This window comes from Erinaceus europaeus, chromosome 3, assembly GCF_950295315.1.
Source record: "Erinaceus europaeus chromosome 3, mEriEur2.1, whole genome shotgun sequence".
NCBI lineage: Eukaryota > Metazoa > Chordata > Mammalia > Eulipotyphla > Erinaceidae > Erinaceus > Erinaceus europaeus.
Window position 1 is genome coordinate 135,244,854 of NC_080164.1, and position 23,874 is coordinate 135,268,727.

At 35.8% G+C, this 23,874-nt stretch overlaps 1 protein-coding gene across 1 annotated transcript in view; it reads left to right on the top strand.

Annotated features, from left to right (window-relative positions):
- The window catches only part of TECRL (trans-2,3-enoyl-CoA reductase like), a 75,949-nt gene that overhangs the window by 41,546 nt on the left and 10,529 nt on the right, over positions 1–23,874 (top strand). The window contains exons 5-8 of the mRNA XM_007528178.2: positions 923–1,038; positions 6,024–6,129; positions 11,167–11,239; positions 21,580–21,623. Of these exons, the coding sequence (XP_007528240.1) occupies positions 923–1,038; positions 6,024–6,129; positions 11,167–11,239; positions 21,580–21,623 (339 nt within the window). The remainder of the gene's footprint in view (positions 1–922; positions 1,039–6,023; positions 6,130–11,166; positions 11,240–21,579; positions 21,624–23,874) is intronic.

Here is a 23,874-nt window from a genome sequence, read left to right on the forward strand (position 1 = left end):
TCCAATTATCTTTTCATGTCTTTTGATTATTTGTAGACTACATATCTTTCTCCTCATAAATAGTTACCCCACAGAAGTAGAATTTAAAAGAAAATAATTTTAACTATCTATTCAGACACACTATAACTAAATTATAAAATTTCCTAAAGAGATAATATGCTTATTAGGGGCTGTGTGGTGGCACACCTTGTTGAGTGCTCATGTTACAATGTATAAAGACCAGGGTTCAAGCCCTCAGTCCCCACTTGCAGTGTGAGGGGAAATGCTTCACGAGTGGTAAAGCAATGCTGCAGCTGTCTATCTCTCTCTCTCTCTCTATCACCCTCTTCTCAATTTCTGATTCTCACTATCCAATATATAAATAAAGATAATATAAATAATAAATAAACTGTTTATTGTTAAATATTAGCAAATCAATTAAAGTTAGATGACATGGTCATGAAATTAAAGAAATAAAACTAATGCTAACTTTAATAATATTACTACTACTATTGCTGCTGCTGCTACACTCCTACTACTTCCACTACTAGACAGGAATTGTGACCTATTTTATGACAGAGTCTGCTCACTTAGAAGACAAAGCTGTGTTGGGCTAGGGAAATATGAAAATATGTAATGGTTTAACCAGTCAAATATTCCCTATACTAAATTTTAAATCAGTATATTGGTCTCCACATTGACTTTTATTTTATTTTTGTATGGAAGTGTCGTCATTAATGTTTGCGTAGTTATTCTAAGGAGACTTCCTGACTTCTGTAGTAGCATCTTATCTAATTCTTTTGGAACAAATATATGCTCAACTGTTTCACCAGTGTGTGTTATACATTAACTATGTCGACATTCTTTTGATCATACATAAATTGTAATAACAATAATATCTAAAAAAATTATTGCTTAATGCAAAACACCTTTTTCGTTTCAGGTATTTTTGACTGAATATACAGGACCTTTGTTAATATATCTCCTCTTCTATTTGAGGCCTCCATATATATATGACATGAAAGAGAGCTCTAGAAGAATGCGACATCCAGTGGTACAGTGAGTAATGCATATAGTACAGATATATTAAACAAATCAACTAGTAAACTTTCTTATCAGTAATACTCTATTGAAACCAAGGGGATGAATTTTCAAGAAATATAGTTTAGGTAACCATAAATAATGTTTACAAACTAGATTGCAAATTTGTAAACAGAATTATTCATTATACTTTAGAAAAAGAGATAATTTAATAATCACAATTTTTAGAAAAATATAACTAAATTTACATTGAAGTTAGTGTGGGGAGACTAGGACAGTTGTCAAAGCAGAATATTTCTTGTAATTAACATATTGTGGAAAGATTATCTCTCAGAAAAAGATAAAACTATTCAAGATACACATTGACTAACTAGAAACACAACTAATCAGCAGGGTAGGTACCTTGCCATACATGCTGGCATGGTTCAAATTCCAGCTTCATTTGACTTTCCCATGTCACTGGAGTAAACTCTGATGCTATGGTTTCTCACTTTCTCTGTCTGTCTCTCTATATGAATGAAAAAAAAAAATCAGTCCAAGAGTGATAAAAATCATGCATCTCAACTCTGCAAAAGAAGAGAGGAAAAAGAAAAAGAAAAAAAGAATAAAATATAAAAGAATATATATATGGAAACCCATGATTAACAAATTCTTTAAAAATATGATTAAATGACTAAACTCTAAGTAAATGAAGAAGAAAGATTCAAATCATGGAGACTGAATTAAAAGATAAAAAAGCCATCTGGGGATATAGGATAATGGTTATGCAAAAGGCCACTCACACCTGAGGCAGCAAAGGTCTCAGGTTCAGTCCCCAGCTAGCATCACCCTAAGCCAGAGCAGAGCAATGCTATGTTATAATAAAAATTAAAAGATACAAAAGCATTTGGATTGAACTCAAAATTTTTCTAATTCCACCTATGCAAGACATTTTTCGTATCTTGAAATTTGCAGCATGACTTTTTACACAAGGGCATATGTACTTACCATTTATTTTCCTCCATTCTCACAACACTTCTAATTCTACTAGAATTACACTTAGAGGTTCAGTTATGCTTAGCTATTTCTACTCCTTTCATGACACAGTTTCTACTAAGGTGATTTCTCTTTATACAATTTTCTATTTTAGAGTTTATACATAAACAGTTGCTTATACATTTTCTTATGTGTTATCTATAGTGGGCATACACTAATTTCTAGTTTAGATTTGCCCTTAAAATATTACTAGATTTATAGTAAGTATGAAAATATTTTTCATGTGGGCCAATTTAATTCATACTTATTTTATATAATTTCCTTTACATTATCAGATAGAATCAGTGTGCATGAGTTCTGAGATGTTTCTCTTTTGGAACTGTATAGACAGTTTACACACATATGATGAGTTCCCTGCACCCAGAATGAGTCTTCATTTTATTTCAGAAAGAAAAGAGACAACAGACAGACATACGATGTCTTCCTTGAGTGAAAGGACTGTCTAATTAATTAATTTAGAAAGAGTCTAAATGGAAAGTTGAGATGAAGAATGCAATTGCATTAGACCCAGATCATGGCACAGCTGGTTGATCACACAAAGACCTGGTTACTATGCAAAAAGACCTGAGTTCAAATGCTCCCCTTCCCCAGTCTCCATCTATGTGGGGAGGTAGTTTCATATAGTGGTGAAATAGTGCTGCAACTCTCTTTTTTTCTCTCTCTCTCTCTCTCTCTCTCTCTCACACACACACACACACACACACACACACACACACACACACACACACACACACATTCTCCCTCACTTCCTCCACATCCCTTCTCAATTTCTGCCTCTATCCAATAAATAAATAAGATAACCCTAACCCTAACTTATACCAGACAATATATATCACATCATTAAAAATTCACTGTTTATCCTAATAGCATTCTCAAAGGAATTGACTGACAGATTATTACTGTTCTTAAACACAAACAAAGCATGTTTTATAACACCTCAGGATAAATGTATATGAACCACATTATTTCAGAATAACAATCATGTTAAGTTTATATGAACTACTTTCAACATATAACACAAAAACACAATTTATATTTGAAGTTTAAACATCTAGTATAATTTATTAAATAATTGTAAAGCTCTAAGGCAACATTTTCATGATGGATGCTACCATTTATCAAGTTAAAAAATCAATTTTTAGAATGTCATGTCTAGTTTTCACACATCACTATGCTAATTCTCCAAAATTGCTTTATATCACATGGTTGAAAGCATTCTTCATTTAGGTTCAGACTTACTTGTGATTCAAGTATTACAAATTCTTCAAATGTCACAGACATGTCTATACACAATGATTAAAGTTTACTCTCCTGAAAGATTTCTATCTACACCAAGTAGTGAAAAAGTATAAGGCAGTTTTTTTTTTTAAATTATTTGGTAGTTAAGAAAGAAGTCATATACTCAAAAGTAACATAGTCCTCCCAGCAGGATAGTGACCTAGCTACACTGTGACTAAAACCACAAACATCTTGGGTCATGTAACCACAGTATGGTCAGGGTTGGAAAAGGTGTCACAGAAATCTTTCCTGTACTCAGCACACACAATTTAACCATTTGCCTTGAATGTAAGTGTTACTTTAGATACTTGTATACTTTATCCTGTTGAGGTCACAACACCACTAATCCCACATTTTCCAATTCTCTCTTACCTCTTACACTCTCTTTTAATGATTTCTAAACTATTCGAATTTTTTCTTTCCATCAGTTTTCTCCAACCTCTTGAGTCCCTCTAGTTCACTCTGAGGTTCACTGTTCCTGATCAGTAAAAATCACATATTTTCACATTTCTTTCATAAAATTGCTTATAACCTGTTCAGAAAAAACCTTGTATACTGTATTCCTCTAATGCACTATAACATCTATAAAAAAAGACTATATTTTCTTTCATTGTTCTATATTTTGAAACTTGTCTGACAAAAGATAAGCAATTTCCAGTGTTATAAATACAAAAAAAAAGAAAGAAAAAAGAAAGTGAATCAGTCTTTTAAAAGATATTCATTTACTTTGTACTGTCCAGAGGAAGAATTGATGTTTTCATAGATGTCAAGTAAAATTAAATAGACCAAGAATATTTTAGAATGAAATTAAAGTTGATGAGTAACTTATAAATGATGTAAAAATGTGGCATTTTCCCAAATATTTAGTCATATTTGTACCTGGTCAATGTTCTCTAGTATAAAACTTGAAAAATAGAACAATTGAGGTGTAGCTTGAACTAAAATTTCTTATTTGAGGCTGATCATAATATAATTATCTGGTTTCTTATAAAATGATGATGAGTCTTACTAGTTATCTATTTATATAAGTTCTGGTGCAAGAGTCAACACATTAGGATAAATACAAATTCACTGACAATTTCTGAGTCTGCAAGGCAGCCTCTTATATGAAGAAATGCTTTTGCTTGTTTTGCTGTCTAGAAAGTTCTTCCCCCAGATATCCGTAGTATATTCTCATTTTCAAAAAATGTTGTCCATTGATACACGTGTTCTATAGAACATGTCTCTAACAGAATAGACACAGACTTACATATTTTTGAAATATTTTATTTATTTATTTTGGATAGAGACAGAGAAAACTTGAGAAGTAAAGGGAAGGAAAAGAGGGAGAAAGGCATGCTTGTTTCATAGCTCCTGAAACAAGGGGCTTGGGAATAGTACCATGTGCACTCAGTCTAGGGTACCAACACCTGGTCCCCTACAATAGATTGTGTCAGTTAATAAATAACGGAAACTTAATGAATGACTTGGTTGTGTTCGTTTAGTGTTGACCAATATTTTGTTTTCTCTAAACTGGCTATTAGTACCAGAAATCAATAATCATTTTTGTTAAAGTAAACTCCCTGTGGAAAGTCAATGCTTTATTTTAGAGTAAATTACATGTTTATTTTATGTACAAGTTTCACTGCTTTACCCATGATATCTTGGATGCCTCTTGCTCTTGAATATCAGGCTAATTTTTAAATTTTTATGTATCTTTTACTCTCTTCCCTTCTTCCTCCCCCTCACAGTTGGGTCGTCACAAATGTACAATTTAACTACTTAATACTACATTTTAATCAAACTGAAAGATATAATTTTTTATTTAAAACAGATTTTCATGGAAAATTATTTTCAGAAAAACACACTTCTCTAAATACTTGACATTTCTTCTAAATTAGTAGCTATTAAAATTACAAGAGGAGGTGGTAACATGTAACAACATTAACAAAAACAAACACACAGACAGGCAAATGCAATATGCCAATGTTAGATAGGCACAAACCCAGCATCAAACAAACTGAAAAAAAAAAGCAATATTGTCTCCATAAAAATGAATTTTAAAGTTTTTAAATCTATGATATTTGCTAAAGAACAAGTATACAATAAAAAAATAGTTTTAATATTATAAAACATTCTAAGTAGGTTTAGAACATTTTTTAAGTTTGTTAGTTGTCTGCTTCAGTATTAAGGTATTTTGCTATAAGCACATTTGCAGTTACTATATTTATGCACATTCTTGGAGCAGGTATGAGCATACAACTTATGATTAATATAAAATATTTCTAGTATCAACAAAAGTAACTATGTAAAGACTTTTAATAATAAAACATCAGTACTTTGATTATTAGATAAATTTAGAAAAATTTAAGATAAACATATAAGTACCATATTATTGGCCTACTAGAAACGATATTTCCTAACAAATCAAATTTTATAGTAAATTAAAAATAAGATAAATAATCTTTTTTTTTTTTTGCCTCTAGGGCTTTTCACTTGAGTTCAGTGCCGGGACAGTTCCTATCAACCATTGGATTCCCTTTATTTATTTCATTTGATAGGACATAAAGAAAATGAGAGGGGGAGATAGATACTGTGTGTGCTTGAATGGGTGCACCACCTCCAGGGCCCCAATAAATAATCTTTTACATAAGACTATACTGAGTTTTAGAAATGACTTTAATAAGTCTGTTTTATTTTTTTCTCTCTAGCTTGGCCTGTTTCTGTCATTGTCTACACTATATTCGTTATATTTTGGAAACCGTATTTGTTCACAAAGTGTCTTCAGGACATACACCTTTGAAAAATTTGATAAAGGTGAAGATTATTTTAATTTTACACTTTATTTTAATTATTGAAAATATTGCATATTAGATTATCTGAAAAATATTGTATTTTCTGTCGTCTGTTTTTTTATTGTTTAATTGTATTAGCATGTCTTATAAACTTTGCTCCACTAATGTCAGTTCTTGGGTGACAAATTTCATTGGTGTTGCCAGCAAGCAATAACCCTGTTATACAGAGGGTCAGCAAAATAGCTACTTGGATTGTACAAGTTCAAGCCCAGCCTGCACTGCATTAGAAGAAGCTTTGCTCTCTCTCTCTCTCTCTTTCTCTCTCTCTCCTTCCCTTCCACTCACTAAAAAAAAAAAAAAAAAGGCTTGAAGAGATAATGCAAAAGAATTTCCTCCTGCCAGAGGTTCTGAGGATCCAGGTTAAATCTCCAGAATCATCATAAACCAGAGCCAAGCATCACTCTGGTCTGTCTGTCTATCTGTCATCTATCTATTTATCTTTCTCTCTGTACCAGTCACTTCTTTTTTAATATTTATTTATTTTAAATATTTATTTATTAAATATTTATTTATTCCTTTTGTTGCCCTTGTAGTAGTTATTATTGTTATTGATGTAATTGTTGTTGGATAGGACAGAGAGAAATGAGGAGAGGAAAGGAAGACAGAGAAGGGGAGAGAAAGATAGACACCTGCAGACCTGCTTCACTGCCTGTGAAGTGACGCCCCTGCAGATGGGGAGCCGGGGTCTTTATACCAGTCCTTGCCCTCCACCTGTGCCTAACCCGCTGTGCTACCACCTTATTCCCTGTGCTACTCACTTATTAAAAAATATATAATAATAAAATTAATTAAAAACTTACACAGAAATATTTGTAATGATATTTTTGTTGGAAACTGCATATGCTTAGTGGCTTTTTAATTTAGAAAGTAATATTGACTTTACATTCTTAGGTTCAATTTGAAGACGAAGGATTTCACGTATGAGATTAATATATAATTATATTTATATAAAGTAAACCCTGTTGGGGCCGGGCGGTAGCACAGTGGGTTAAGCGCACATGGAGTAAAATAAACCCTGTTATAAATTCACATCTATATTAATAAAATCATGATCAGATTATCCATATTTATGATCGTTGTCAGTTTATAAGTGTCTTTTTATTGTTGTAGTTATTATTGATGCCATTATTGTTATTGATGTCATTGTTGTTGGATAGGACAGAGAGAAATGAAGAGGGGAGGGGAAGACAGAGAAGGGGAGAGAAAGATAGACACCTGCAGAACTTCTTCACCAACTCCCCTGCAGGTGGGGAGCCAGGGGCTAGAACCAGTATCCTTATGCTGGTCCTTGTGCTTTGTGCCACCTGGTCTTAACCTGCTGTGCTACTGCCTGACCCCTATAACAGTGTTTTTTACCTTTAAAGAGATGGTAAGTACTGGGCAGGGACAAGAGCATAATTGTTATGTAAAAATGTTCTCATGCCTGAGGCTATAAAGTCCAAGGTTCAGAGCAGAGCTCTGTTAAAAAAAAAAAGGAAAGAAAAAAGAGGTAATCACTAAGGAAAGAAAAAAGAGGTAATCACTAAGGCTCTAGGCCATCAAATAACTATCATGAAAGTGTAACATTTCTGTCATACAGGGGTGGTGATTTACATTAAGCAATTGGTGTGTTTCAAATTTTAAGTCAAATTAAACAAGTTACATTGAATCTAAATATAAAATTTAAATTAACTAAAAATTTAATTTTATTAAATTAAATTTATTTAGTTAAATTCAATTTATAATTATTTTGATCTTTTACTTTATTGGAGAAGATTTCACACATTTTATTTTTTATTATTTGTGGTTGTATAATGATCGACAAGACTGTGGGATAAGAGGGGTACAACTCTTTACAGTTTCCACACCAGAGTTTTATATCCCATCTCTTCCACTGGAAGCTTCCCTATTCTTTATCTCTCTTGGAGCATGGACCAAGATCTTTATGGGGCGCATAATTGGGAAATCTAGCTCCTGCAATGGCTTCTCTGCTGGACATGGGCATTAGCAGGTTATTCCATGCCTCTAGCCTGATTCCATACCCCTAGCCTGATTAGGGTAGGGCTCTAGGGATGTGGAGTCCAGGACACATTGGAGAGGTCTCTGACCAAGGAAGTCAGGTTGGTGTCATGGTAGCATCTGCAATTTGGTGGATATAAAGCACTAAGATATAAAGCAGAACAAATTGTTTAATAGTAAGGAACTTAAAGGTGAGAATATAGCAGATGAGATATGAGGTCTTCATGTTGGAAGAAGCTGATAGGGCTATTTTAGGTATATTCAACAGAGCCCATGATTTTACTAAATTTTGCCTGAACCTGGCAGCTAGCATGCAGATGGGCTAAAAGTTTGGTCTGGGTAGATGGCATCAGAGTTGGGAATAGGATGAGAAAGCTGGATCAGGGCAGAGAGTAGCTCCCAAATATGTGAAAAGTATATAAATATCATTAACTGTAAACTCGATTAATCTGACTTAAGGCCTATGTCTATTTATATTCAGCACAGTAGCTAGTGAAACCTTTGTTTCCCTGTTGGTCTGAGCTCATAGTCTATGGTCATAGCTTGGAACATTCTAGGATGCACTTATTTCAGGACCAGTCTTCCTGTAATATCAGAGTATGTTGACCCACTCTCCCTTTGGAGAGTGGGGCAGTCTCTACCATTGTTGTTCCATATTGAGGACAAGGTCCTGTAGAAGCCCACAAAAGGGTTTATGATAATCGTCCCTGGTGGAGATGACCAGTGATAGTAGAGAAAGGGATCTTTTAGAGGTGTAGGCCCATCATATCTATGTGGGAATCCCAGGATTCCCTGACTAGGGCCCAGAATGATGGGGTAGCTTGGTAGTGACAGAAAGAACCATCATTAAAGTATATCAGTTTCTTACCCTTATCCAGCTTTTGTAGTCTTTACTTTGTCTGACAGTGTTAGACTTAGAGTGACTGATGGAAGTGAAATAGGAATTAGGTGAGGTGAGTATCCATGTCTAAGTAGAAACTATTTGATTAAATACTTTATAGTGTCTTTTTTTTTTTTAGGTCATTCTACTTGCTTATGGCACTTCTTGAGTCACTGCACACTACTGTGCACTTTTACTTTAAGGTATTTATTTTCTCAAACTTACAGATACATCAGATACATGTGTCCATGTGCCCTATCAAGATCCCTGGTCTATATTTTGGTTCTGTGACTTTGTTAGTAGGTGCCCAGCCCAAAATGGAATTAAGGAGTACTATGAGCTAGGAAGGGTATCCATCACCAGAGTATTGGAGCTGGAGGGTTGACATTCCAGGCTTAGCTTCTCTGGGCATAGTCTGAAGTGAAACATGTCGAGGTGGATTCATCTGGTTGAGATCAGCAGATGCAGTATCAAATGCAATGGATCAAAAGAAGCATGAAGGAAAATGAGCAAAGCCCCTGAAGTTCTAGGACTAGGAGAAATATGGGTTTTATTGAGAAGGAGGCAGTTTCCTTGCTGTCTTAGAGTTTAAGAAAATGACAGATAATTATAGTTCGAACCAAGTTATTTGGGAACTTGGTTTACTTTGAAAATCCCATGGTTAGGATTTACTGTACCATACAGACCTTACCATGATTTATGTCATTTAATAACAAATAACTCTGTCTTATATACTAACAAAACCAATTGCTTATAGTCTCCCTGGTCTAAGATTATGGGTGATTTGATATTTCAAAAAATAGTTATTATTAAAACGCATTAACAATTTAAGGCTACTGTTAAAAATTCAACCAGTTTACTAATCTGAAACCTTAAATGCTTAGATAAAAGCAGTATGTACTCAGAACTGAAGTTATGCATTAAAAAGCTTGAGATAGTCAATCTATTTTTCCTCTCATGTTGATTAATAGTGATTTATAAGACTTATGTTAATAGAAGTATATATTAACACCATTCCTGCCACCAAAAGTCTGTGTTCCTACCCCTGCTCCCCTATAATGGAGCTGAAAAATCTACCCTCTCCACCTAGTTTTATACTTTGGTGAACTGCTCCAAACTCAATCAAATAATGCTTTGCATTTCCTTTTCTGTTCTTCTTTCTCAAATTCAGTTTATGATTGGGATAGCCCCACATTAGTCTCTCTCTAGCTTATCTCACAACATTATTCCTTCAGCTCATCCAAGATGGTGGACTCATTATTCTTAATAGTTGAGTAATATATATATATATGAAAAAATACGAATTCTTATCAGGGAGAAAGATCAGAGCACTGTTTAGTTCTGGTATATGGTTGTGGCTATTAACTGAACCTGGGATTCCAGGCATTCAAGTCCTCTGCTCTATATTCCTAGTTTTGGGCGAGTATCTGTTTTCTATAAATTTCAACAAGACAGTCACTTGGTTGCCATAGAATTAAATAGCCTCTAGAACTCTTAAGGACGTGAAGAATAAGACAATTTCTCTGTTGCCAGAGCATGTTACAGCATATCAATGCTTGTTTGGTGCTGTAGATTAGTACTCCTAAAACTAGAATATTTCATTTTTCAGTCAAAATGTATTATTGACAATGTTTATCAGTATTTTACTAATTGAATGTTGTTTAATGATTATTACTATTCTTGTAATAGATATTTATTATTTCTATTAGTTCATGTGAAGCAAGGAGGATGCTTCACAAGTCATGAAGTAAGGCTGATGTTGTCTCTTAATCTCTCTGTATTTCTTCCATTTTTCTCAATTTCTGTCTCTGTTCTAAATAAATCCATATATACAAACATAGACTAAAATTTTTGAAGAAATATATTTAAAATATATTCTTATAATGGCCCTACATTTGGTACATCTAATTATATAAATAAAGTTGCAATAAGGATATGCATTTCTAAATTTTCTAAGCTCCATATTTTTAAAATGTTACATTATTGGTGAGATTTCATCTACTTAGCTTAGAAAGTTTATTCAGTTTTCTTCAGTTTTTCATGTAAATGTATGAGGTGTCTTCAAGTGATGTGATATATATATATATATATATTCCCTAACTTTTATTTTGTTATTCATAGGGCTGTGCCTTTTACTGGGGATTCACTTCTTGGATTGCTTATTATATTAACCACCCACGATATACACCACCGTGTAAGTAAGATTTCTTAACGAATCCTATACTTTTAATATACTTAAATAGACCTGATTAAAAAAAGAGAACACTTGGAGCAGTAAGGAAATAATGAATCAATTTAATTTGAATCACTCCTTTTTCCAGCAGTTATGCTACAAAAAGATTGTCTTTCTATTTGGTACATCATCTTAAATTTTTATTTTTAAGAGATTTATATTTTCTTTCCTACTTTCTATCAGAGCTCTGATCAACTCTGGCTTATGATGGTGTAGAGGATTGAACTTGGGACTTAAGAGGCCCAGGCATGTGTCTCTTTGCATAATCAAGAGAGTGAACAAGAAAACCAAAGCATCACTGTCATATGAAATGCTAGGGATGTAATTCAGAACTTCATATTTGTAAGAATTGCCCTCTATCACTGAGCTACCTTAGACCTCTTTATTATATTTTTTGTGAATAATACAGCATTATAAAATAAAAGCTTCAGTTGTGCATCACTGAGTATCAGCATGCTACCTTCAGTACTATACTTATAACTTATTTATTTATTTATTTATTTACTATTGGATAGAGACAGAGAGAATTGAGAGGGATAGGGGTAGAGAGGAGAGAGACAGCAAATCACCTGCAGCTCTGCTTCACCACTGGTGAAATTTTCCCATTGTAGGTGGGGACCAGGGGCTGGAACCTGGCACCTTGCTCACTGTAATGTGTATGCTTAACCAGGTGTACCACCGTCTGGCCCCCAAGAACTTTCTCTAAAAAATATTTTCTTCTTTTATATCACTGACTAGAATTAGTAGACTGAATATTATTTTAAATATTTTATTTCTTTAAAGATATAGAGAAATCTGAGCATCATTCTGACACATGTAATGTCAAGAATTGAACTCAGGACCTCATTTGCAAGCTACATCTTATATTATAATAATCTTTAAGAAAAATGAAACAAGCCCAGTAATTAAATTCTAAATTCAAGTTTTTTGAAAAATTAGACTGTACTTATCATATAAGATGTTGCATTAAATTCATGTATGAAGTTGCAGAAAAGACAATGTGCCACGTTTTATATTGTTTCCCTTGAGAATTTCTTTTTTTTTTAATTTCTCTATTGGGGAATCAATGTTTTATATTCAACAGTAAATACAATAGTTTGTACATGCATAAAATTTCCCTGTTTTCCACATAACAATACAACCCCCACTAGGTTCTCTGTCATCTTTCTTGGATCTGTATTCTCCCCACCCACCCACCTCAGAGTCTTTTACTTTGGTGCATGAGCATTTCCTTAGTCTGCATGTTTTCAATAGAATTTTCTTGAATTTTACCCTCTAATTAGAAGAAATAAGCACTAATAGTATTTTGTATGCCATCGATATTCTTATAAAATTTTTCTGTGATCTCACTTTATATATGATTTTGACCTTAACTATCCAAGTCTAATTCAAAATAATCTTTCTTATACTCTAGCTATGATTACCCCCCTTTTTTACCTACATAGTTTACACTGTTGTTCTTTGCCCTTTACAAAATTCATTTTTGTCTTTTTTAAAAATGATTATTGTAGGTATTGTTGCTATTGATGTAGTCATTGTTTGATAGGACAGAGAGAAATGGAGAGAGGAGGGGGAGATAGAGAAGGTGAGAGAAAGATAGACACCTGGAGACCTGCTTCACCACCTGTGGAGTGACTCCCCTCCAGGTGGGGAGGTGGAGGTTCAAGCCGGGATCCTTCCGCTGGTCATTGCGCTTTGTGCCACGTGCGCTTAACCTGCTGCACTACCACCCAAATACCTCATTTTTTGTCTCTTTTTTGTACCTTCATAGTAATTATTTTCACCATGTCAAAGACTTATTCCCAATAGAGTTGACTCTATAAAATCAAACAACTACACAAGTTTTACTAGGAACCAGTTTGTGGACTAGTAGAATGTACACATTGCTATGCAATAGAATGCAGGTTCAAGCCTCAAGTTACTACATGAGAATGCCTTCAGTGGGAAGCTTTATGAGCAGTGGAGCAGTGCTACAGTGCCTCTACTTTTCTCTGTGTCCATCTTTCCTTCTCTATCTATATCTGTTTTTCATTATCTATAAGGAAGAAATAAAGGAAGAAAGAAAGAAAGAAAATATCTGTGACAAAATATGAAGTGTTACAGGCACTGAGCTCCAGTGATAACTCTGGTGGCAAACAAAACAAAACAAGCACCTAAAATAATGAAATTTATGTATATGAAGAAACAATAGTATATAGTTCCCACACATATACCATTAAGAAAGTCATTTTCCTGCACTTCCTGCTCCTTGTCCTGCATCAAGTCTAATTTCAGAGATCAGCCACTTCTGCTCACAAAAGAGTTCCTGGAGAGATGAAATTTCATCTGGGAGGGTGGGAGTCAGCACACAGCTGGCAGTGGCAGACAAGTTTCTGAGACGAAAAATAAAATGCAGTCTAGGGGTAATGCTACCTACTCTAAAATATGAACTACAAAGAGAGTAATTGTTTAATCATCAAGAGCCTTTGAACAATATTCTTTTTGCTGTTCTCTTCTTTCTAGCATATTACCTTAGTGCAGCCCACCTGTTTCCCTGCCCAGTGCGTATGTAACCAAGTTAATGATGCCATTAGCCAGAGATCACTGAAGAGAGGGGAAATTTAACCTGGGATAAAGAGGAAAAAAAAAAAAAGTGGGGGAGTGCTGTTTTATGAACTTTTTAAAAAATTTTTTTCAAAAAGTTTGGAGAAAATGTAGTAGTTGGCTGAAGTAAGTGGCAGCATGATTTATAGCTTTTCTCCAATGACTGTAATAAGAGTAGTGTATATACTTGCTGAAAAAAACCACTGGACTTCTAATTAAAGATCTTTAGATTGCCACATAATTAAGGATTAATAATTTCCATGCATTGTGCCACTCACACATAATAGTATTTAAATAACTGTGCTCACGTTTATTTTAAAATTTATCCAAGAGCTTTAGTTTCAGGCTTTGTTTTTACAAATGTGCAAAAGCAGTTTTTGTTGTTGTTGTTCCATTTAAAGACAAAGCTAATAAAGTCACTAAATGTTTCAAAGGAAAAAAGTTATTTTCCTCATTTCTTCAATACTATTAAAAACCTGTAGCACTGCTTCACCATTCACAAAACTTCCCCCTGCAGACGGAGACCAGCATCTTGAACCCATGTCCTTGAGCATTATAACACCTGTGCTCAACCAGGTGCACTACCATCCAGCCCAGGGAAGGATATTTTTATGTTATTTTATTAACCTCTATCAGGCATGTGTACATTCCAAAAATTAGCACATACTTAGTTTCAACAGAAAATTAGAAAAATCTCCCCATTGATAGTTTTTTTTTTTTTTACCAATATAAATGTGAACTATTGTACAAAGTACAAAAATTTATTTTCTGAGGTAATGTTAGTCTTTAAGGCTGTATATGCCCTAGACAAAACATTTCATTAATTGTCATGTTGTGTTGCCATAACATACCCAATCAAGCTGTTCATTTCTTTTTTTTTCTTTTTTATTTAAGAAAGGATTAATTAACAAAACCATAGGGTAGGAGGGGTACAACTCCACACAATTCCCACCACCCAATCTCCATATCACACCCCCTCCCCTGATAGCTTTCCCATTCTCTATCCCTCTGGGAGCATGGACCCAGGGTCATTGTGTGTTGGTATGCTTTTAAAAACCCCTTCTGTTTCATTTGGTTTAATCCCCCCTGCTTAACACTATTCTTTTTACATAACCACTTCATTCTATTTACATAGCCTCTGTTAACAAGCACCACCCTCCCTCCAGGGCATTGGTGGTTCAGTGATAGAATTCTCGCCTGCTCTGCCCCCTCTCCTTGTCATACCCTGATTTTCACCAGTCACTTTTCTCTCCACCCTCTCTGCGTCGCATCCTGTTCCCACCCTACTGGGCTAGTATATTTATAAGGACAAAATTGTTTGTAGTTGTTAGTTTAGTCTAGCTTGGTATAGATTGCACTGTGTCCTGCATGAATAAAGAGATACTGCGTACAGCTCAACCATGAGTCCCTGGTCGTCTATCTCCCATCAGTGAAGCTCAGCCCGACATATGGAGCCTGAACAGGGACTGAAATAAGCCCTGAAACATGGACCGGCATCAACATGGGACCTAACCCACCCATCGCCCAGATAAGTAAACTTGGTTACCCATCCACCATGGGTTGCCTTTCTACTTATGAAGAGGTTTGCCAAAGCCTCTACTGTTTCATTATGAGACAGTTTCTTTTTCTCTGGAACGTTTTACTCTGGGCCACACTTCGGTTCCCCGACCAGGAACTTTGGTTTCTTATGACCAGGATCATAGAGCTTGGGAGATGCACGGAGATTTCTCCTTGGACTTTCTGGATTCCCTCTCTCATGTTTCCTGAGGAAAAGGACTACATTTTGCTCCAGGCCACAATTTGGTTCTTTATGACTGTGATCATAGACCTTGGGATATGCACGGAGATTTCCACTGGGACTCTCTGGACTTCTTCTCGCATGTTTCCCATGGAGAAAGACTACTCTAATTTGAGGAGCATTCTCCAGTACCGTGGCAGTCCCCAAGAATGGAGACACGTGGTTAGTTCTACTCTCCTGATTGGATTCTATCTTCAATGGGAAGACACTTTTAAAAATGGGTGCCTGAAACAATCCAGCAGGAACAGTCAGAAGCACCCTAAATGGAATTTCGAGGAGCTTTTGGACTAGGACGCCCTCCGGGGACTCTTGATGCTACATGGTGAGATCTGTTTTGTAAGAGAGTGATTTGAATGACTGAATCTTTGTTTGACATTGACTTAAAAAAAAAAAATGCTGGACGGAGCCATGATTTCTAGAGACATCCAGAAACAATCCAAAAAATTGTTTTTTCCCTCCTTTTATTTCTCTTTTACATCTTGACATGAATCTGAAATGTTTAATCCTGAAAACTCTATGAGTTATGGGTGGGGCAGATAGTGCAATGATTATGTTAATTATTCTCATGCCTAAGGCTTCTACCGTGGTTCTTCTGTTTACCTTTCCACATTTTATTGAGTTTAAACTGTTTAAACAACCTTAAAATCATACTAGAAAGGACTTCCAATTATAATGGAGTTATCAATTACAGTAAACTTCTAATCTGCTACAAGTTTTGTTTGACAAGTAAGTGAATTTCAGCTGTCAAGTCTTCACATGAAAAAGCATCTACTCAAATGAAAATTTCTGGAAATGCATTTGGACCCCTGTTCTCTGACATCGCCTACAAGATGGAATGACTACAACGCACCCCTGGAAACCAATGATGTGACCTGGCATGACCTGAAGAAATAGATTCACAGACTCCAAAGCTCACTCTCTACAGAAAAGCAGAATTCTGGTGGCCAACATTCCCCATAGAGACAGACATGCAGCGTTTCATCCCTTGGCATTTTCTTTCATGGTCATCTACTTTGAACTGATACTTCCATTGGACTTACTGGTACACCTTGCTGTGTTTCTCAAAGACTAACTTCAGCCAGAGCCTTGGGACTTTATAGGCCATGTCCCCTTGCCTGCAGACTCTGTTTCCAGAGGTAGAAAACTCCCCCTCCTTATTAGGTTATGCCCACAGAGGCATGAAGCGCCCCAAGAAGCAAGAGATGTCCACAGAGGCAGGAAACGCCCTTTGAGGCAAGAGATGCCCCCAGAGGCATGAAGCACTCCCAGAGGCAAGAAATGCCCTTTTGTCTGCTAGGCCTTGCCCTTTGAGGTAAGAAACATTCCCCTTGGCATCACACTGGTTATTGCTGCTCGCCTATTTTGTTTTCCATGTCTTATGCCAGTTCTTTTGAAAACGCCTGTCCGATATAGGTTTCTGTTCACCCCACAATCCTGATACTATGGCCATTAGTTAAAAAGAAAGGGGGAATTGTTGGTATGCTTTTAAAAACCCCTTCTGTTTCATTTGGTTTAATCCCCCCTGCTTAACACTATTCTTTTTACATAACCACTTCATTCTATTTACATAACCGCTGTTAACAAGCACCACCCTCCCTCCAGGGCATTGGTGGTTCAGTGATAGAATTCTCGCCTGCTCCGCCCCCTCTCCTTGTCATACCCTGATTTTCACCAGTCACTTTTCTCTCCACCCTCTCTGCGTCGCATCCTGTTCCCACCCTACTGGGCTAGTATATTTATAAGGACAAAATTGTTTGTAGTTGTTAGTTTAGTCTAGCTTGGTATATATTGTGCTGTGTCCTGCATGAATAAAGAGATACTGTGTACAGCTCAACCATGAGTCCCTGGTCGTCTGTCTCCCGTCAGTGAAGCTCAGCCTGACAATTGTGGGTTGCAGAAGGTAGAAGGCCTGGCTTCTGTAATTGCTTGCCCACTGAACATGGGCGTTGACTGGTCGGCCCATACTCCCAGTCTGCCTCTCTCTTTCCCTAGTAGGGTGGGTCTCTGGGGAAGCGGAGCTCCAGGACACATTGGTGGGGTCTTCAGTCCAGGGAAGCCTGGCCGGCATCCTGATGACATCTGGAACCTGGTGACTGAAAAGAGAGTTAACATAAAAAGCCAAACAAATTGTTGAGCAATCATGGACCCAAAGCTTGGAATAGTGGAGAGGAAGTGTTAAGGAGGTACTCACTGCAAACTCTAGTGTATTTCTGCTTTCAGGTATATATTTTGCATTAGTTTACAGATACATGTGAACATATACTCTCTCTCACAGAAACTGGTGTATATCTAGGTTTTGGGACTTTGTTAGGAGTGAACCACCTGAGATGGAATTAGAGTATACTATGAAAGGAAAGGTCTCACCCGAGTAATGAAGCTGAAGGGTTGTCATTCCACACGTGAAGTCTCTGGACACAGTCTGAAGTGGAGCATGTTGAGGTAGCAATCGTTGCGTTGGTTAGGTTGTAATCGGCAGATGCAATATTATTTGATATGGATTGGGAGAGGCATACGGGAAAGTGGGCCCTATCCAATGGTTCCAGGACTGGGGGAAGTAGAAGCTCTATAGTGGAGATGTGAGGTTCTTGCTGTCTTAGGGTTCAAAAAGACAATTGATAGTTAATGTTATCATCACATTATTTGGTAATTGGGTTAACTTTGAAAAGTCCTTTTGTTAGGGTTTGCTGTATAGTACCCAGTATCTTGTATGTAGCTGTGCTATTGGTTGCTTCTGATATACTTGGTCTAGGATTTTGAGAGAGTCTGCATATCAATTACACAGCCTATATATTAAAAAGATTCAGTTTGTGTTTTGAAAAACTTGGAGACATACAATTAGTTTTCCCCCCTCTCATATTAATTAACTAGTGATTTATTTCTACCACACAATCAGCTGAGTTCCACCCAGTGTTTCCTTTACACCCTCATCCTTCAGAAGTCTCAGTTCTGCTTCAGAATCTTAGGGTTTGTTCTCATCTGGCTTTACCATTCAGTGTTTAATTTTTTTATTTCGTATCCATCAAAGGAGTGAGATATTCAACCTTTTTAATCTTTTTATTTCCCTTGATAAGATGCCCTCCATTTCTATTTATGCTGCAGCAGACAGCAAGATCCTATCCCTGCTTAGAACTGAATAGTTTTCCATTGAGTCTGAATCATTATAATTTCGAAGGACTGTTTAACCATATTGCAAAATTGTATCATTTACTAATAAATAAATAAACTAGTATAAGATTGTTCTATCAAAAGCCATGAAAAGATGTATGCTTATTTCCACAATGTAAGATCTGAATTTGTATTGTTTTCATGGGAGGTGGAATTTTTTAATGCATTTATTTCCCTCTATACTTTCCTACGTTTCCCAGTTTTTCTCCAGTAGTATATACTAATTTATAATAATAATAATTATTTTTATTTATTTATAAAAAGGAAACATTGACTAAACCATAGGATAAGAGGGGTACAACTTCATACAATTCCCACCACCAGAACTCCATATCTCATCTCCTCCCCTGATAGCTTTCCTATTCTTTAACCCTCTGGGAGTATGGACCCAAGGTCCTTGTGGGATGCAGAAGGTGGAAGGCATGGCTTCTGTAATTGCTTCCCCACTGAACATGAACTTGACAGGTAGATCCATACTCCCAGCCTGTGTCTCTCTCTTTCCCTAGTAGGGGCTCTGGGGAAGTGAAGCTCCAGGACACATTGGTGGGCTTGTCTGTCTAGGGAAGTCTGGTTGCATCCTGCTAGCATCTGAAACCTTGTAGCTGAAAAGAGTGTTAACATACAAGGCCAAACAAATCGTTGATCAATCTTGAACTTGGGGGTACTTTACCTTGTAGATAGCTAGTAGGCATATTTAGTTAGATTCCAAAGGGCCTGTGGCTATACTAGTTTTTTTTTTTTTTCCCTGAGCCTTATATCTGATATACAGGTGTATCCAAGTTATTGTCTGGAGATGATGTCACGGCTGGAAAAGGATCAGAAAGCTGGATAGGCTAAAGAATTCACTCCCTAATATATAGCTCCCTAATATGGGTATGGGCTATAGATATTGTTGACTGTAACCCCCATCTATTTGATTTGGTCTGTGGCCCATATTCAGCTTAGGAGCTTATGTGACCACCACATCCCTGTAGCTCTCAGCTCACATTCTGTGGTCCTGAGTAGTAATGTTCCAAGCTGCCCCAATATCGACCCATCTTCCTTAGATGTAGCACAGAGTATGTTGTCAATCTTTCCTTTGGAGGATGGAACATTCTCTACCATTGTTGATACAGGTTGAGACCAAGGTCCAATGGGGGGCCACAAAGGGGTCTATTTTATTGTTCCTGATAGAAATGACCGGTAACAAGACAAGAGAGATTTATTTGAGGTCTAGGCCCATCGTGTCTGTTTGGAATCTAAGAAATCAAAGGAATACAGATTGGAAGGGAAGATGTCAAGCTATACTTTATAATTATATATGTAATTGTGTAAAAAGCAAAACTTTGCACATATGTACATGATTCACATAAGTACCTCATCTATATAACCTATGCATACTTTCATAGCATTTATCTATATTATACTTTGAAATTCCTAACACACTGAGAAAAAACTTCTGTGAATGTTTTATACAGAAAATTGATTGGAAAAAATGGCCTCCAGGAGCTGTGGATTTGAAGGGCTGGCAAAGAACTCCAGTGCTACCCTTGGAGCTGAAAGAAAAACAAATAAAAGAAAGAAAGAGAAAAGAAAAAGAAGGAAAGAAAAAAAGAAAGGAGGGAAGAAAGGGATAAAGAGAAAGAAAGAAAGAAAGAAAGAAAGAAAGAAAGAAAGAAAGAAAGAAAGAAAGAAAGAAGGGAAGGAGGGAGGGAGGAAAGGAAGGAAGGAAGGAAGATGAAGGGGTTGGGTGATGGCGCCAGCATTACATTGCACAAGGACCTGGGCTCAAGCACTTGGTCCCCACCTGCAGGGGAAAGTTTCACAAGTGGTGAAGCAGTGCTGCAGGTCTCTCTCTCTCTCTCTCTCTCTCTCTCTCTCTCTATATATATATATATATATATATATCCCTTCCTTTTCTCTGTCCTAAATAAATAAAGTTAAAAATATTTTTTTAAAAAAGAAAGAAACATGAATTATGTTAATTTGACTTCAAGGGCTGGCAAATTACCTCACCTGGATAGTGAACTGCTCCCATATGTATGGCTCATCTTCAAGCCTGGCTCCCACAGCATTAAATGAAACGTTGGTGCTGTGATCTCTTTCATTCTCTTTTACTCTCTGTTTCCATGTCTCTGTCTCTATCTGAAAAATTCATCCTGGTACAAAAATTAAAAAGAAGGAGGAGGAGGGGGAAAGGGGGGAGGAGGGAGAGGAAGGAGAAGTAGTAGAAAAAGAGAAAAGAAAATTCTGCCTTCAAGTAGTTTATTTTTATAAAGTGAATATAAATTCCATGTGCATTCTTAATATTAGGTTACTACAAGAAAAGCAATACATAGTAGCTATGCAAAAAGACTTTTATGCCTGAAATTCCAAAGTCCGAAGTTCAGTTACCCAGAATTAACACAATTAACCAGATCTGAATAGTATTCTGGTTAAAAGAAAAAAGGAGATAGAAGAATGCATGGGGTGGGGGAGATAGCATAATGGTTATGCAGACAAACTCTCATGCCTCAGGTTCCAAGGTCCGAGGTTTAATCTCCCTTACCACCACCATAAGCCAGAGTTGAGCAGTGCTCTAATTTAAAAAAAGAGAGAGAGATACGTTTAGAAACATTTTCATCTCTTATAATGGAAATGTAACACCCCAATTAATCAACCATATTCCACATAGAACTTTTGATGAATATAAAATATCCAATAAATATCTCCTGAATTATTTTGATAGTGTTACAATCCAATGTGTGAGTGTTTAACTTCATTTTCTGCTTTCTAGCTTTTGGGAACAGACAAATTACAGTATCTGCTATCAGTTTTCTGGTATGTAACATTTCTTTTTTTTTTCATTTGTTTATTAGTTGCGCTTGGTGTTTTATAGTTGTAGTGATTATTGATGTCATTGTTGGATAGGATAGAGAGAAATCGAAAGGGGAAGGCAGAGAGGGGGAGAGAAAGATAGACACCTGCAGACCTGCTTCACAACTTGTGAAGCGACTCCCCTACAGGTGGGGAGCCTGTGGCTCAAACTGGGATCTTTTTGCTGGTCCTTGCGCTTAATCCGTTGTACTACCACCTGACTCCCTGTAACATTTATTTTCTTTGCTATTTAAGCTCTAATTATATTATTAAGAAGGAAAAGAATTTGTGTTTGAGAATTTTCCATATATTAAAATATGGTCTATTTTGTATCATACGTATGTAGTGATATTAAATGAGGTAAATCAAATAACTTTCTATAAACAGTCATTAGTTCTTCACTTCTTTTTTATCAAAATATTCTACTAATATGTAAATAATGTTAAGAAGATTGTTTGAACTACAGTAAAATCTGAAAAAGAGAATTATATTCAGTAATTCTAACTATTTACACATTTATCAAGGTACAATATCCTAAGCAAAAAAGTTATATATATGAGAGTAATAGATTAACACAAAAACACTTTGGTATAATTGTTGATTTAGCAAAATCTGGAAAAAAAATCAGTATGCTTTTTCAATGACAGTCATGTCTTTATTGTTCTCAGTTGAATTCTTTAAACTATTTTGCTGAATTCCGTATAAAGCAAACTGACAATAAATTTTCTGAAAGTCATTTCCATTAGATGAATATTAAGTTTCACACACAATATAATTCCACAATTTTTTATTCTTTGTTTATCTTCTCTCATTCTTCTTTTTGATGGCTTATTTCCCATTGTTACTAGCTGGATACATACACAACTCCATAATCTTTATAAAATTAGTACTGAACTACTTATACCCCACAGTTCAATACAAAGAACAACTATACACCATACTTAAAAAATAATGAAAACTCTCATGTATGTATGTATGTATCATGCTAATAAGTTTAGGTAATAACATTTTCTACTTTGATGTCTGGGAAGGGATCCTGTACTTTCATAGATTTAATGCTTTATTTTTCATATAGTAGGAGACCTTTACTGAAATTATTTTTACTCAGAAATCCTTAAGTAAATATTTGTAAATAGGTCATAATTCTTTTAATTTTCTATATGTGCATATTGTTCAAAGACAGGGATCCAACAGTTAATTTATTTGATGTTTTTTTGATGCTAACTTACACTGTACCAAATACAATATTATTTACATACTAACTAGTCACAGAGCAGGATGAATTATTGAACAAATAAAGTAATAGGGCTACTTGGCAGTGGTGTACCCAGTTGAGCACAAGGAACAGGGTTCAAGTCTGTCATCTCCACCTGCAGGCTAGGTATCTTTATCCCTCTCTATTCCCTCTTCCCTTTTGATTTTTCTCTGTCCTATGTAATTAAAAGAATAAAGAAAAAGAAAAACAATAATTGCATATTCAACCTATATTTAAATATGTTTATGATAGTTTAATTTTCTTGCCTTTTTGATATTATCCACCTTTATTTTTTTATGCAAATGGTTCCTGTTATGTACTTCTGTGGAACTTTTGTAACAACTCCTATTTCCAGGCCAGCAAAATACCTCAGTTGTGTTGTTTGCTTGCTTTGCCATAGGCATAACCCAGGTTGAAGCTGAGCCCCCACTGCACCAAAGAAAGATTTTATACTGCAATCTCTCTCTCTCTTTCATGTCTATCTCCATCTCCCTCCCTCCCATCCTCCCTCTGTATCTCTCTCCCTCTCCCTCTCTTTCATGTCTATCTCCATCTCCCTCCCTCCCATCTTCCCTCTGTATCCCTCTGTATCCCTCTCTCTCTCTCTCTCTCCCCCTCCCTCTCTCTCTCTCTCTCTCCTCTCTCTCCTTCTCCCTCTCTCTCTCTCTCTTTTATATCTGAAAAAGTCAGCCAGCCTAGAGTGGTGAAGCCCTAGTAAGGACCAAAATTAAGTTTCCATTCATGCAACAGTCTTACCTTCTTCCTTTTGTAAAAATGTGGAATGTTATGCATCCATAGTGCTATTACAATTTATTTTTAGTAACACATAGCTTTATAAAAACATTATTTATCATAATATCAATATTTTACTTAAAAACTGAAGAAATATTTTTGAAAATTAGTAATTTTCTAGTGATAATCTGAGTGTTTGCTATAATTTTTCCTCAACTCTGTATCCTG